General features: G+C 42.0%; 1 protein-coding gene across 2 annotated transcripts in view; it reads left to right on the top strand.

Moving 5' to 3' along the window:
* The window catches only part of LOC149316715 (myomegalin-like), a 149,519-nt gene that overhangs the window by 36,965 nt on the left and 98,530 nt on the right, over nt 1-14,024 (top strand). For both annotated transcript variants that reach the window (XM_089516093.1, XM_089516094.1), the window contains exons 5-6: nt 10,928-11,004; nt 13,599-13,707. In XM_089516093.1, the coding sequence (XP_089372219.1) occupies nt 10,928-11,004; nt 13,599-13,707 (186 nt within the window). The remainder of the gene's footprint in view (nt 1-10,927; nt 11,005-13,598; nt 13,708-14,024) is intronic.

Below are 14,024 nucleotides of genomic sequence, written 5' to 3' on the forward strand. Positions count from 1 at the left end.
CCATCATGTTACCTTGTAAGCCATAGCACACCCCTTGAGACTAAGATCTCAGATATAAATACTGTACTGGTCCCAAACCTAGCCTTTCCAAGCACAGTGAGCCTACATGTGCACCGAGAGATTCTTCCACTCCCTGTTTCTCCCTCAGATCCAAGTCTGACCCACTTGTCATTTCCTGTGGTCTGCTCTTCAGATAGGTAAATATTGCCTTCTTTACATCTTTCAAACTCTCCTATCCAATTTTCATACCTCCATTTCAGTTAGCTCTGAATTCTGTGCCTGCCTGAATCACTATTATGTGTTTGATAGCACTCTTGCATATTTCTTAATAAAAAATTGGGGTTCTCTTCAATGAGTCCTGGTATACACAGATGCAAATAATCCTAAATTTACCTGGTCTCTTGCAATCTTAAGGTAATTCCCCCAACATTTAAAAAGAAACTAACACAGTTGGTGGGGACCCCCCAGTCATAATACACACCCCACCTTTCTTTGGGTAACAGAGGCACAGAGCACCATGTAAAATAGTTGGCAGCCTACTGTAAAAGAAATTGCACAATACTTGGCAGATAAAATTATAATAATAATATAATAACAAAAAAAATTGTATCCTGCCTCTCCCATTTGAGGATCAAGGCGGGTAACAATAAGGAAAATTTCAAATACAAAGTCATAGAAAAAATAATGAAACAGTCCCCGAAAATGCCCACCCATCTACCCTCCCTTCCATCAATACAAAATAATAATAACAATAAAATATTTAACTGGAATAACATCAGTTAAAATAGAATCATAGAATCATAGAATGTTAGAGTGGGAAGAGACCACAAGGGCCATCCAGTCTAACCCCCTGCCATGCAGGAAATCTCAATCAAAGCATACCTGACAGATGGCCATCCAGACTCTGCTTAAAGACCTCCAAAGAAGGAGGTTCCACCACTCTCCGAGGGAGTTTGTTCCACTATCAAACAGCCATTACTGTCAGGAAGTTCCTCCTAACGTTGAGGTGGAATCTCGTTTCCTGGAGCTTGTATCCATTGTTCCGGGTCCTATTCTCTGGAGCAGCAGAAAACAAGCTTGCTCCTTCCTCAATATGACATCCCTTCAAATATTTAAACAGGGCTATCATATCACCTCTTAATCTTCTTTTCTCCAGGCTAAACATCCCCAGCTCCCTAAGGCGTTCCTCGTAGGGCATGGTTTCCAGATCCTTCACCCTTTTAGTCGCTCTCCTTTGGACACGCTCCAGTTTCTCAACATCCTTTTTAAATTGTGGTGCCTAAAACTGGACACAATATTCCAGGTGGGGCCTGACCAAAGCAGAGTACAGTGGCACTATTAATTCTCTTGATGTAGACACTATACTTTTATTGATGCAGCCTAAAATCGCATTGGCCTTGTTAGCTGCCGCATCGCACTGTTGACTCATGTTCAACTTGTGGTCTACTTGGACTCCTAGATCCTTTTCACATGTTGTCTCCTTAAGCCAGGTGTCACCCATCCTATATCTGTGCATTTCATTTTTCCACCCTAAGTGCAGTACCTTACATTTCTCCCTATTGAAGTTCATTTTGTTAGCTTTGGCCCAGATTTCTAGTCTATTCAGGTCATTTTGAATTTTGATCCTGTCCACTGGAGTATTAGCTGTTCCTCCTAATTTGGTGTCATCTGCAAATTTGATGAGTATGCATCCAACTCTGTCATCCAAGTCATTGATAAAGATGTTGAATAACACTGGCCCCAGGACAGAGCCCTGTGGGACCCCACTGATCACTTCTCTCCAGGATGAAAAGGAGCCATTGTTGAGCACCCTTTGGGTTCGGCGGGTCAACTAATTACAGATCCATGTAACAGTTACCTTGTCTAGCCCACATTTTACAAGCTTGTTTGCAAGAAAACCATGGGAAACCTTGTCAAAGGCCTTACTGAAATCAAGATATACTATATCCACAGCATTCCCTTCATCTACCAAGCTGGTACTTTTATCAAAGAAATACCTCGGCAAGAAATGACAGCAATATGACAATAATGGGCAATAATGGGGGGGGGGGACTGATCAACATGGGTGGTTGATTCTGTTTTAGGAGAAGTTAGTGTGGAAAGGCCTGCCAGAAGAGGGTTGTTTGTATTGCCTTTTTAAAAGCATCAAGAGATGTGATCTGACGAACCTCCTCCGGCAGGTCATTCAGCAGCAGCTGAAAAAGGCCTTCCAGGAAGTCACCACCAGTCTAGTTTTTCCTGACAGCAGTAAGTTCCTCCTGGAGAACCTGAGTGTGTGGGAAGGATTATATGGGAGGAGGCATACCTTCAAGTAAACTGGACCCAAGCCATGTAATAACCAACACCTTGTATTGTGCTCTGAAGCTGTCAGGCAACCAGTGTAAAGATTTTAAGATAGGTGTAATTTGGTCAAACCTAGATTTTCCTGCAACCAATCTGGCTGCCATATTTTGCACAAGTTGAAACCTCCGAACATGGTACAAGGATTGCCCCATGTAGAGTACATTGCAGAAGTCAAGATGAGAGGTTACCAGCGCATGTACAAACGTTTCTAGGTCTCGTGACTCCAGGTAGGGTCATAGCTGGCGAATCAGCTGAAGCTGATAACAGGCACTCCTGGCCATCACATCTACCTGAGATGACAGTTGAAGCAATGAGTCTTTATCACCCCCCCAAGCTGTGAACACAGTCCTTTAGGAGAAGTGTGACCCCATCCAGGACTGGTGAGCTTATCGCCATACCCGGATTGGTTTTACCTATCACGAGTAACTCCATTTTGTTGGGATTTAGTTTAAGTCTATTTTCCTTCATCCAATCCATTACTGACCTCAGACAGTCACTCAGAGGGGAGATGCCCTCCTTGGTTGCTGAAACAGCTCGAGGCATAGAGAAACAAATTTGGGTGTCATCAGCATACTGATAACAACCCGCCTCATGTCTTCAGATGATCTCGCCCAGTGGCTTCATGTAAATGTTGAACAGCATGGGGGACAGAATGGCGCCCTGGGGGATTCCAGATGTCAGCTCTCTTTTAGAAGAGCAACTGTCCCCCAGCATCACCATCTGGAATCTGCCTGAGAGGTAGGAACAGAGCCACTGCAAAGCAGAACCTCCAATTCCTAACTCTCTCAAGTGTTCCAGAAGGATACCATGGTCGATGGTATCGAAGACCACTGAGCGGTCCAAGAGCACCAACAGGGCCGCACTTCCTCTGTCGATGGGACAGATGGAGATCATCGACCAAGGCAACCAGGGCAGTCTCCATTCCGTTTCCTGACCTGAAGCCAGTTTGAAATGGATCAAGATAATCAGTTTCATCCAAGACTGCTTGGAGTTGGTTTGCAACCACCCTCTCGATCACCTTGCCCAGAAAGGGAAGAAGAAAAACTGGTCAGTAATTGTTTTTATCCAGGCAATCAAGGGAAGGCTTTTTTTAATATCAGTTTAACCACCGCAGGTTTTAAACTAGGTGGAAAACAGCTTTCCCTGAAGGAGGCATTAATTATGGATTTTAACAATTTCATGGTTGTCTCACCTCCCTGGATGGCCAGCCAAAATGGGCAGGGATCGAGAGGGCAGGTGGTCTTTTTTACCTTGCCTACATAATCAGTACGCGTAGACTGAAATTGATCCAAAATCACCCTATTAACGGAGTCGCTGGACACTTCTCTTGTCGTTTCTGTACTAATACCAACGTCTAAAGTCGGCCCTTATCTGAGAGATTTTATCTGCAAAGTGATTATTCAGATCTGTGGTGATTTGGATGTTGGGACTGATCAGGGCTGTTTTATCACCATGATATTTAATATCTACATGAGACTGCTGGAAGTGGCGGAGTTCAGTGTTCGCATTTCCTCTTGACTTTTGCATCTAATTCCAAAGAACCTATTTTGGTACTGAACCAAAGCCTGCAATCAGTAACAGACTGGGTGAAGACAAACAAATTGAAGCTTAATCCAGAGAAAACAGAGGTGCTCCCTCCTGGTCAGTTGGAAGACAGATCAGGGAATAGGTATTCAACCTGTTCTGGATGGAGTTACATGCTCTTGAAGATGCAGGTCTGTAATTTGTGTGTATTGCATTCAGCCATGAGCCTGAAGACCCAGGCTTCTGCAGTGGTCAGGAATGTGTTTGCACAGCTAAAACTAGTGTACCAGCTGTACCTTTTCCTTGAGATGTCTGATCCGACTATGATGGTGCATGCTTTGATTACATCCCAGTCAGATTACTGTAATGCACTCTATGGGGGGATCCCATATTGGAAACTGGAAACTTCAGTAGGTCCAAATTGCTGTGGCCTAACTGCTATCTGGGGCTGTTTACAAGGAACACATAACTCCTTTATTGGAATAGCTTCACTAGCTACTAGTTTGTTTCCTGGCAGAATTCAAAGTGCAGGTTATGACCTTTAAACCCTTGTATGGTTTGGGTGTTGAATTAGAATTCTGGAGACCAGGGTTCAAATTCCTGCTTGCCCATGGGTGACCTTGGGCAAGTCACATGCACTCAGCCTTAGGGGAAGGCAATAGCAAACCTCATCTGAACAGATCTTGCCAAGAATACCCCAGATAGGTTCACCTTAGGGTCACTAGAAGTAAAAAATGACTTGAAGGCACACAACAACAACAATAACAACAATGGTTTGGGTGTAGAATATCTGAAAGACCTTATCTCCCTATCTGACCCTGTCCAAGTTTTAAGACTTTGGGGGGAGGACTTTCTCTCAGTCCTATCACCATCACAACCACGTTTTATTGCATTTTGTAATACTGTATTTTATAAGTTAACCTGTGTGAGCCATCCAAAGTACAGCATTACTGGGCATCTTTTTATAAATATTGTAAATGAATAAATATAGATACTGGTCTGGTCTGGTTTCTGAGAGGGGTGTCATGGTAGTTAGCCTCATCCTGAAATGGTGCAGTGAGAGATATCAACTAACTGCCCTTATGCAGATAGACATTGCATCACAGGATGAGAAATGTTTTACTTAGCAGCAGGGTAACCCATCCAGCAAACAAAACATTTGCCCTAAATATTAGATAAACCACCATGGAAAGAGGTAATCTGCTGGGTTCTTTTATTTCACCTGGTGCTCAGTGTTGATTCAAAGCCCCAGACAGCCATTTTGCCAGCTAAGAAACATGAGAAGAGAAAGTGCTTAACAACCACACAATATTTTCTTCTTTCACTCTGGCTGACAAAATGGAAGCTGCTGTCTCAGGAGGACACAGAAAGACACATAGATAGTCCTAGGGATACTGCTTTAGGCTGGGAAGGTAAAATTTATAGCAGCAAACCTACGTCACATGCTTTTTACCTTCTATGCTACATGAGTAATCAAATAGCAGTTGGATATGTTATAGTGAGTGAGCCAATTGTGGGTTGGCAGCTCCGATTTACTGGCTCAAGCCGCCGATCTCTCTTCCCCAAACTAGGCAACTGAAGTCGGGACATTCTGTTCCAGAGGAACCAAGCGTTGCGTTGCTCAGCTGGCTCTTGGTCATTCTATTCACAGAAAAGCAAAGAATATCACTTGCTCCTGGGCTTAAATCAATTCATGAGGAATATGAAATAAGCAAGCAAGTTAGAACTTTCAGTAGCAAACTGTCAGAAATGGTGGCTGACTTTGTAGTGAGTACTTTACTTGTTTCATAGGCCAAAATCACTGCCCCTTTGTAAATGATAGTTTTTATATGATCAGATTATTAGGGGTAGAATCTCACCTCTCTGTGTGAAACTTGGCAGTCTTCAGAAAGAACAAGATTGATTGCAATAACATTCAGTTCAGTCAAGCAATAAAAATGTTATAGAAAACTTTTTAAAACTAATAAGTTTGAAATGTATCCAGTAAAGAAGCACCAACCAGTCTGAGATTTGCAGGCATCATAAACTCAAAAAGACTTACTATTTCTGCTAAATTTCTGTGGAATAAAGTCAAATGATTTTGTTGTTAACTACGGACCTCCCTTTGAATTCACGAGCGATCCATTCTGGACGCCCCCCTCCAGTGAATTTGGAAATTCGCATATATTCAAGCCTCATAGGCTTGAATGGACACACACTCTCATGCACATGCACCACAGGCATGGCCACCATTAACTTTAATGGAGGTTGCTCTTCCATGAATAATCAAAACTACAGATCTCAAGTCCGTGACTTGGAATAATTACTGAAGAAAGTATGTATATCTTAAAATTGTTAATGCTCCTTTCTCCAGTTTTCACATCTTCTTCCCTCAAGCCTAATCCTGCTTTATGTATTATATGTTCAGCGTACAAGTTAAACAGATAGCATGATAAAATGCACCCTTGCCTGACCACCTTACCAATTGGTACCCGTTTTTGTTTTTCTGTCCTGACAGTAGTCTGTTGTCCTCAGTACAGGATACACATCAGGACATTCAGATGTTGCACACCCATTTCTTTCAGACTGAGCCATAGTTTTTCATGCTCTACACAAACATATTTGCTATAATCTAATAAAGCACAGATTGATTTTCTTTTTCCTTTTTTTCATGTGCTTCATTATCCAATGTATGTTTGCAATATTATCCCCAGTGTCTCTTCCTTTCCTGAACCCAGGTTAGACATCTGGCATTTTTTGCTCCAGATATGGTAAAAGTCTTTTTTGTAGAACCGAGTGTTACTTTGCTTGCATGGGAGGTTATTGCAGTGATCCAGGAGTTACTGCAATCCCTGATGCCACCTTTTGTGGGCATTGGAATGTATATTGGATGTTTCCAATCTGTGGGCTATTGTTTGTTTTCTATATTTCTTGACATTTTTTTAGTTAGAACGCTCTCTAGTCTGAAGCAGTCTATTGGTATGCCATCTATCCCTGTTGATTTATTTCTCCCAAGTGTTCTAAAAGGGTTAAAATGTTAGAATTAGTCCTAACTTTTGTAGGCTATACATTTGAATGTGGAGTAGCTCTGGTTTTTGTATGAATTGTCAGTGTTAGTTCTGAAGAGTGACTCTGTTTCTGATCTATAATCCTTATCTTGGCCAAATGTTATTAAATCTGAGGCTTCTGTATTGTCATTGAATTCTAAATCCATGTGATGATTGTATGGCAGAGATTGGATTGTCGAGTAGCACAGTGGTGTTCTGGCTCAAACCTTGTTTGAAATTGGTGTAATCTACTTTGCGTAGCTCTTTGAGCTATTGAAGATAAATGAGAAAATCCCTCAACAAAAAGTTCTTCTGTTGCAATAGCATCATCCATTTGTGCCACAGACTTAGGCTGTAAATATTTGACTGTTTTTTCCTTACATGCAAGGATTAATACAGTCGGCCCTTGGTATCTGCGGGGGATCTGTTCCGGACACCCCCCCTCACAGATACCAAAATCCATGGATGCTCAAGTCCCATTGTCCCTAATGGCAGCACAGTCATGTGGCCACACCACCATTATGAACAAATGCACTGAAGCCCGCTTTCCTTCCTTCCTTCCTTCCTTCCTTCCTTCCTTCCTTCCCCTCTCCTACTTCCCTCCCCTTCTAAGGCTTCTACCCAGGCTTTGGCTTTGGGGCAGTTTAAAGGTGGAGGCTGGAGCCCCATTGGCAGAAGGGAACCACACACCCAGGACAGAACCTCCAGGCTCTGAGTCCCAAGCTTTGACCCCAGCCCCAACTCCAGCTCTCTCCAGCCAATGGGGTTCCAGCCTCTGAACTGCCCCCAAAGCCAAGCCTTGGAGGCAGCCTTGGAGGGGGAGGGAGGGAGAAGGAAGGAAGGAAGGAAGGAAGGAAGGAAGGAAGGAAGGAAGGGGGGAGAGAGGACTTCAGTACAGTTGTCCCCAGTGGCAGTGTGGCTGCATGCATGTGCTGCCATTGGGGACAATGCAGGTTTGCCGTCCACAGATGCTCAGATCCACAGATACCAGGGTCCCACTGTAATTTCTGCAGTTTTCTCCCTGCTGCCAGTGAAAAATATTTCACTGCAGTTCTTACCTGGTAGTAGCACACCCTGTAATGTTTTGAGAGATTATTTTGAACAGAAATAATACAATTTTTGTTCAAAAAACATTTTTTCGTGCAACCCCCCCCCCCCCGCCCAGTTTCCAGATAACCACCTTGTTACCCAAATGCCAGGGTCCTGGGAGGGCACCCACAATTAATATTCAATAGGGGAATTTTATTAGCTCAATGAAATCAGCTGAGGGGGCTCAGGCAACTCAAAGTAGGGATGAAGCCTGTATATACCGGTTCTGAGAAACAGAACTCCAGAGTGCAAGTTCCAAAAATAGTTTTATGAACCAAAGGGAATCACCATTCACATGGAGACACTGACTCACACACATGTTCAAGAACTAACAAAATGAAAGGTGGTAGCAGATTTAAGGGGTTTCAGAGGGAGATAGTGTACTGATTCCAAATGTGGGGCTCCAGTTGGGGGATACCAGGAAAAGAAGTGGCTCAGTAAGATGATCATGGCATAGTGATATGTGATATGGACAGAGTGTCTGTCTCTCAAGAGACCAAATTGTTAGTGTCTAAGCAAACATTTTAATAGGGCAAAACCATCAACAAGGTAGAATTCTAGATTATGGGGTAGGAGAGAAGAATGGGAAGGGAAATTGTAAATGGCTGGACAATCAATGTAAATGCCCTTGGACAAAGGAATATCTCTCCCAAAGAGAAGTGTGTTTGGATTTCTGTTCACTTGTAAGCGCAAGGTCTGTCACCCACCATTACTTTTATCGATGAAGAGATTATTCAGATTATGTTCTTGATTGATCTTTCCTTTACTTCATGCTCTTGAGCACCCCCGTGCTAAGTCTTCTGGATCTCTTTGCATGGTAAGGCTGTTTTTCTTGCAGTGGGGTGCCCTTGCAGCTACTTGCCTTAAACATCCTATTAATATCAACTTGATATCAGAAAAGAGAGGAGGTCAAGGAAGGGTGGACCCTGGGGTAACAACATGGAGTTTTGTGCAAGATTGTTGGGGTTTGTGTAGACCCCAACAATTTTGTAGAGTAAAAATTTCTATCTGGAAACAGTGCTTTTTGTATAGAAAACATGAGATTTTTGCACATAACCCCACAATTTTCACACAGAAAACTTGCATGTATTTCTGTGAATAATAATTTCCTAAAACATTTCAGAATGTGTGCATGTTGTGTTACTTATCCCTATTTTTGGCCAGGAAACAAATAAAGGAAATGTTACTTGCATTCTTACTCTGGAATTTCTATTTTCACTGCTGAGATATTCGAGAGTATGAGCCAATACAGACCGGCACTTTGTGCTGGTCTGTGGGTAGAGTTCATAGAATCATAGAGTTGGAAGAGACCACAAGGACCATCCAGTCCACTAATAATAATAATAATAATAATAATAATAATAATAATAATAATTTATTTATTTATACCCCACTCTTCAGCCAAGGCTATCAGAGCGGCTCCCTGCCATGCAGGAACCCTCCATCAAAGCATCCCTGACAGGAGAAGTAGCTGGAGAAGATAAGATTAAGAGGTGATATGATAGCTCTGTTTACTTGAAGGGATGTCATATTGAGGAGGGAGCAAGCTTGTTTTCTGCTGCTCCAGAGAACAGGACACGGAACAATGGATGCAAGCTGCAGGAAAGGAGATTCCACCTCAACATTAGGAGGAACTTCCTGACAGTAAGGGCTGTTCGACAGTGGAACACACTCCCTCAGAGAGTGATGGAGTCTCCCTCCTTGGAGGTCTTTAAACAGAGTCTAGATGGCAATCTGTCAGGTATGCTTTGACTGAGAGTTCCTGCATGGCAGGGGATTGGACTGGATGGCCCTTGTGGTCTCTTCCAACTCTATGATTCTATGATCTAAACCTGAAATCCACAACAAAGGATTCAAGTATAGCCTTAGCATGCCTAAGACAATATTTAACTAAACGACTGAGTAAGCAAGATTTGTGTTGGCATTGTAGCCAATGTAAGTGCTGTTAGTTTGACTGCTGCAGTAATATGTAGCAAAATTATCTCCATTTAAAAAGTAAACTTTTTAAATTCTTGGGTGAAGGGAAGACCTTTCATTCTAGATTGTTAGGGGAATACTGCTTGGGCTTGGGCCAACCTTAGCTGAAAGCCCTGGTTGTGTTCTTTATAGGTGTAACCCAACTCTTCTACTTACAAACAAGACAGCAAAAGGCAATTCTATTCAAAGCTTTATTTAAAATAACACAGCCCAGTCCAGCAGCGTACCATATATAAGCAGGTCTTGTCTGCACTAGTGTTGGCAACCCAGAGTATCCTGGCCCTAGCGCTGCCCCAATCCTGTCCTGTTGCAAAGGCTCTCTCCATTCTGACACCAAGTGGCTGCACGCGTCTGCGACTGAGCTGCACAGCACATCTGCCACTACCACCATGGGTAACTTTACTCTGAGGTCAGAACGAGGCACCCAACCTTGATCATATGGCTAGGTGCCTTGTTTTGACTTCATATCAAAGTGATCCATGACAGCAGTAGATTTGCCTGGTGGCTCAACGGGAAGTGTTTCTAACAGCTGCCTGGCATCAGAACAAAGGGCTTCAGACTAGTTAGGTTTTTAAATGCATTCAAAGAGAGGTGTATTCTGGTACTGTTGATGAACAAGCTGGACCAATGGTGTCAGAGAGTGTGGTTCACACCAGGTAACATCCTTAGGGGGATTGACACCACTGTTCCTCAAACTTCTGCCATTGGGCAGAAATGGGCTGTGGTATTTGTCTGTGTCCCTTTAAAATGCTGAAAAGATGGGATGAGTGGGGTGAAGCTTAGTGGAAAGAAAAAGGAGAGGCCCAGTTTTTAAATGTTAAATGTTTACATTTTAAAAAAATTACATTTTAAAAAAGATTATTTTTTTAAAAAAATTCTTTAAAAACATCAAATTTACCAAATTTTCACTTCACTGAGTTCAACAGCCAAACAGAGTATGATAATGCTTTGTACTTTGTACTTTTCAGAACATCGAGCTGAAGGTAGAAGTGGAGAGCCTGAAAAGAGAGCTCCAAGAGAAGCAGGAAAACTTGGATAAAGCTTGGTAAGTAGACTTACAAAAGCTAACTAACACACATCCCATATCCATAACCGTTAGGGAATCTTTCCTCCTCCCCAACCCATTAGAAAGTGGAACCAGCAAACAATCCATAATACTGTATTCATTCTCACACAGGCTAAGACTGCAATCCTGTGCGTTTTCAAGTCCCACTGAAAAAATTTCATGGCAGGATTTTTTTCTTGCCTGCAATGCATATCTAACCTTTTAAAAACAATAACTAAACACATTTTTAGCCCCAAACACCAACTTGTGCTCAGGTAAAACTAAATATGCAAGCTGCCCTCCTGTTGACTATCTTCGGTAAACAAGTGGGAGAGTGTGTGTTATTTTTCTCTTTTGTCAACCTGAGGAACCTTTTATTAAACCTGTAATAAAAGGTTTTTTTTCTCCATCCACAATGTCACAAGCTGGATTAAGAAGTTTCCTACAGCTCAAACACTGCTTTTCTTTCCCTGTGGTTTGTGAATATTATTGGCTTTCCTGCTCCACCTTTTTCTTAGGAGTGTTTGCTTTGCTCCACATGGATGGGAATTTGTGTCCAAGACTTTGACTAAAGAAACCTAAATTTAAACCTCTTCTACAGAACCATAATTTCTGTTCCAAGCTATAAAGCAGTAGTTCCCAACCTTCCTAATGCTGCGACCCCTTAATACAGTTCCTCATGTTGTGGTGACCCAAACCCATGAAATTATTTTCATTGCTACTTCATAACTGTAATTAAATAGGTGTTTTCCAATAGTCTTAGGCAACCCCCATGAAAGGGTCATGCTTCCTTTTGAGTTTTTATGGAAGTAAATCTCAATGAATTCAATTGAATTTCATTATGCCTATGAGCTGTGCCATAGCCAATGTTTCATAACTACATCACCCTTTCCACATATATTAAATCAGGTTCTTTCTTTTTTTAAAACTTACGTTGTCAAAAGAAATAAGTATGGAAAGCCCACCCAAACCACACTCCCCACCCCACTCAAAGCAGTAAGAACCTAGATACTTTAGAGCAGAGGTGGGTCTGTATGCAGCCCTTAGGCCCCCCCAAAATGATTATTTTTATTTTTAAACATAATGGCTAGACTTCCAGTTGGTAATGGCACCTCAATGAGACGGACTTTTGTGGGGCTCCGCAGAGACGTCTCTTAAGTGAGGGAGTTCTGACCTTTGTGGATCGGAAAATTCCTCTTTGGAAACCTAAACATAATGACTAAAAATGCCATGTTGGACAGTTTTGCCATTTCTTTGCTTCTCCTGAGAATGCCCAAGAGAGGCTTTTCTCTAACAGGAACCAAGAATGAAACGGTGGTACACTCTCTGGTAACCTCTTGTCTAGATTTCTGTAACGCGCTTTACATGGGGCTACCCTTGTACCAAGCTCAGAAGCTTCAGTTAGTGCGAAATATGGCAGCCAGATTGGTCACCGGTTCATCAAGGTTTGACCATATTACACCTATCTTAAAAGATCTTCACTGGCTCCCTATCTGCTTCCAGGCACAGTACAAGGTGTTGGTTATTACCTATAAAGCCTTACATGGCTTGGGCCCGAGTTACTTACGGGACCGCATCTCCCTATATAATCCGCCCTGCACTCTTAGAACATCGGGTAAGAACCTATTGGAGATAGCAACCTCTAAGTATGTTGCTACTTCACAAAGACCATTTTCAACAACGGCGCCGAGACTCTGGAACAGTCTTCCTGAGGAGATCCGATCGGCGGCCTCATTAGAAACATTTAGAAAAGCAGTTAAAACTGAGCTTTTTAGTCGAGCATACCCCACCTGATATGAATACCCCCCTGATATGAATGACTTGCCCTGTCTGTGTATGATCCCTGCCTTGCTTGTTGATGCTATTGTTATTGTCTGATGTTGGATATTTTATTGTTTTTAGCTGCTTTTAATTGAATTTTGATGTAAACACTTTGTGCTTTTATTTAGTCTGTAACCCCGCTTCGATCCACCGGGAGAGGCGGGAAACATAAATAAATTTTATTATTATTATTATTAAGACGTTGACCTCCATTTTACTTCTTGGTTAGAAAAAGGCCCTCCACAACTCCTGGGGACCATCTTTAGCTTTAAAAAGTATTGTTGTTGTTGTTGTTTTCAAAATAGTAAAAATGAGTAGATACATAAATAGTGAAATCAAGTACATTTGCTCCTTGTTACATTCATCTGACTCTTTAAGCACATGACATTCCTTTGTGCTGGGTCAGTCCAGAGTGACTAGTGTTATCTGACTGGCAGTCTTTCTCCAATGTCTTCAGGCCTTTTATCTGCTCTGCTATCTAAGAACCTTTTAAAGAAATATACCAATATCTTTTCTTTTGGGTTCCTTTCTGCCTCCAAGGCAATTTCTCTGCTCAATGTGGTTTAATTTCTTTTGCCCTGTAATGTAAGGAAAGAAAAAAAAATGGCACCACAAATATTTCTGCCTTGCTGGCACAAGCCTTGCAAGACTCAAGAACCTCGGAGATGGGGGCACTCTATTTCCCCTTAAGTCGTGCTTCGTTACTCTACCGCATGTGTATAGCTGTGCTAGATGTCTATTTTGTTTCAATCAGTGAATCTTTTGTATTTCAGGGCAGCCGTAGAGAACTTGCACAGTCAGAATGAAGGACAGATCTGTCAGCAGCAAAAAAAAGAGCATACGTGTGAGATCCTGGAGAATAAGATTCATCTACTGCAAGAGGTAAGAAAATGGGCTTGGCAAGACAGGAGGGACACCTCTGCTTTGATGGCCATTCTGATAGGGGAGAATGATGACTGGCACATTGAAATAGCCAGAAGAGAGAGATGTGTGGATTGATACCTGGTTCTTTCAAAACACACATTTGATGATTTAAAACCTGATCAGTAAATTATGTCATTATTTTACATTTTTCTTAAAATCTGAGTTAAATGTCTCCTTCAAGTCTTTCTGCATTAGTTTTGATCCATTAATCAAAATTATTTTTTTATCAAATTTCAAAAGTCTTATAAAGACCTCAGCTTCATCATTTAAGATCC

Source organism: Sceloporus occidentalis, unplaced genomic scaffold (genome assembly GCF_023333645.1).
Source record: "Sceloporus occidentalis isolate IW3139 unplaced genomic scaffold, rSceOcc1.0.p SCAF_3, whole genome shotgun sequence".
In the NCBI taxonomy this organism is placed as follows: Eukaryota; Metazoa; Chordata; class Lepidosauria; order Squamata; family Phrynosomatidae; genus Sceloporus; species Sceloporus occidentalis.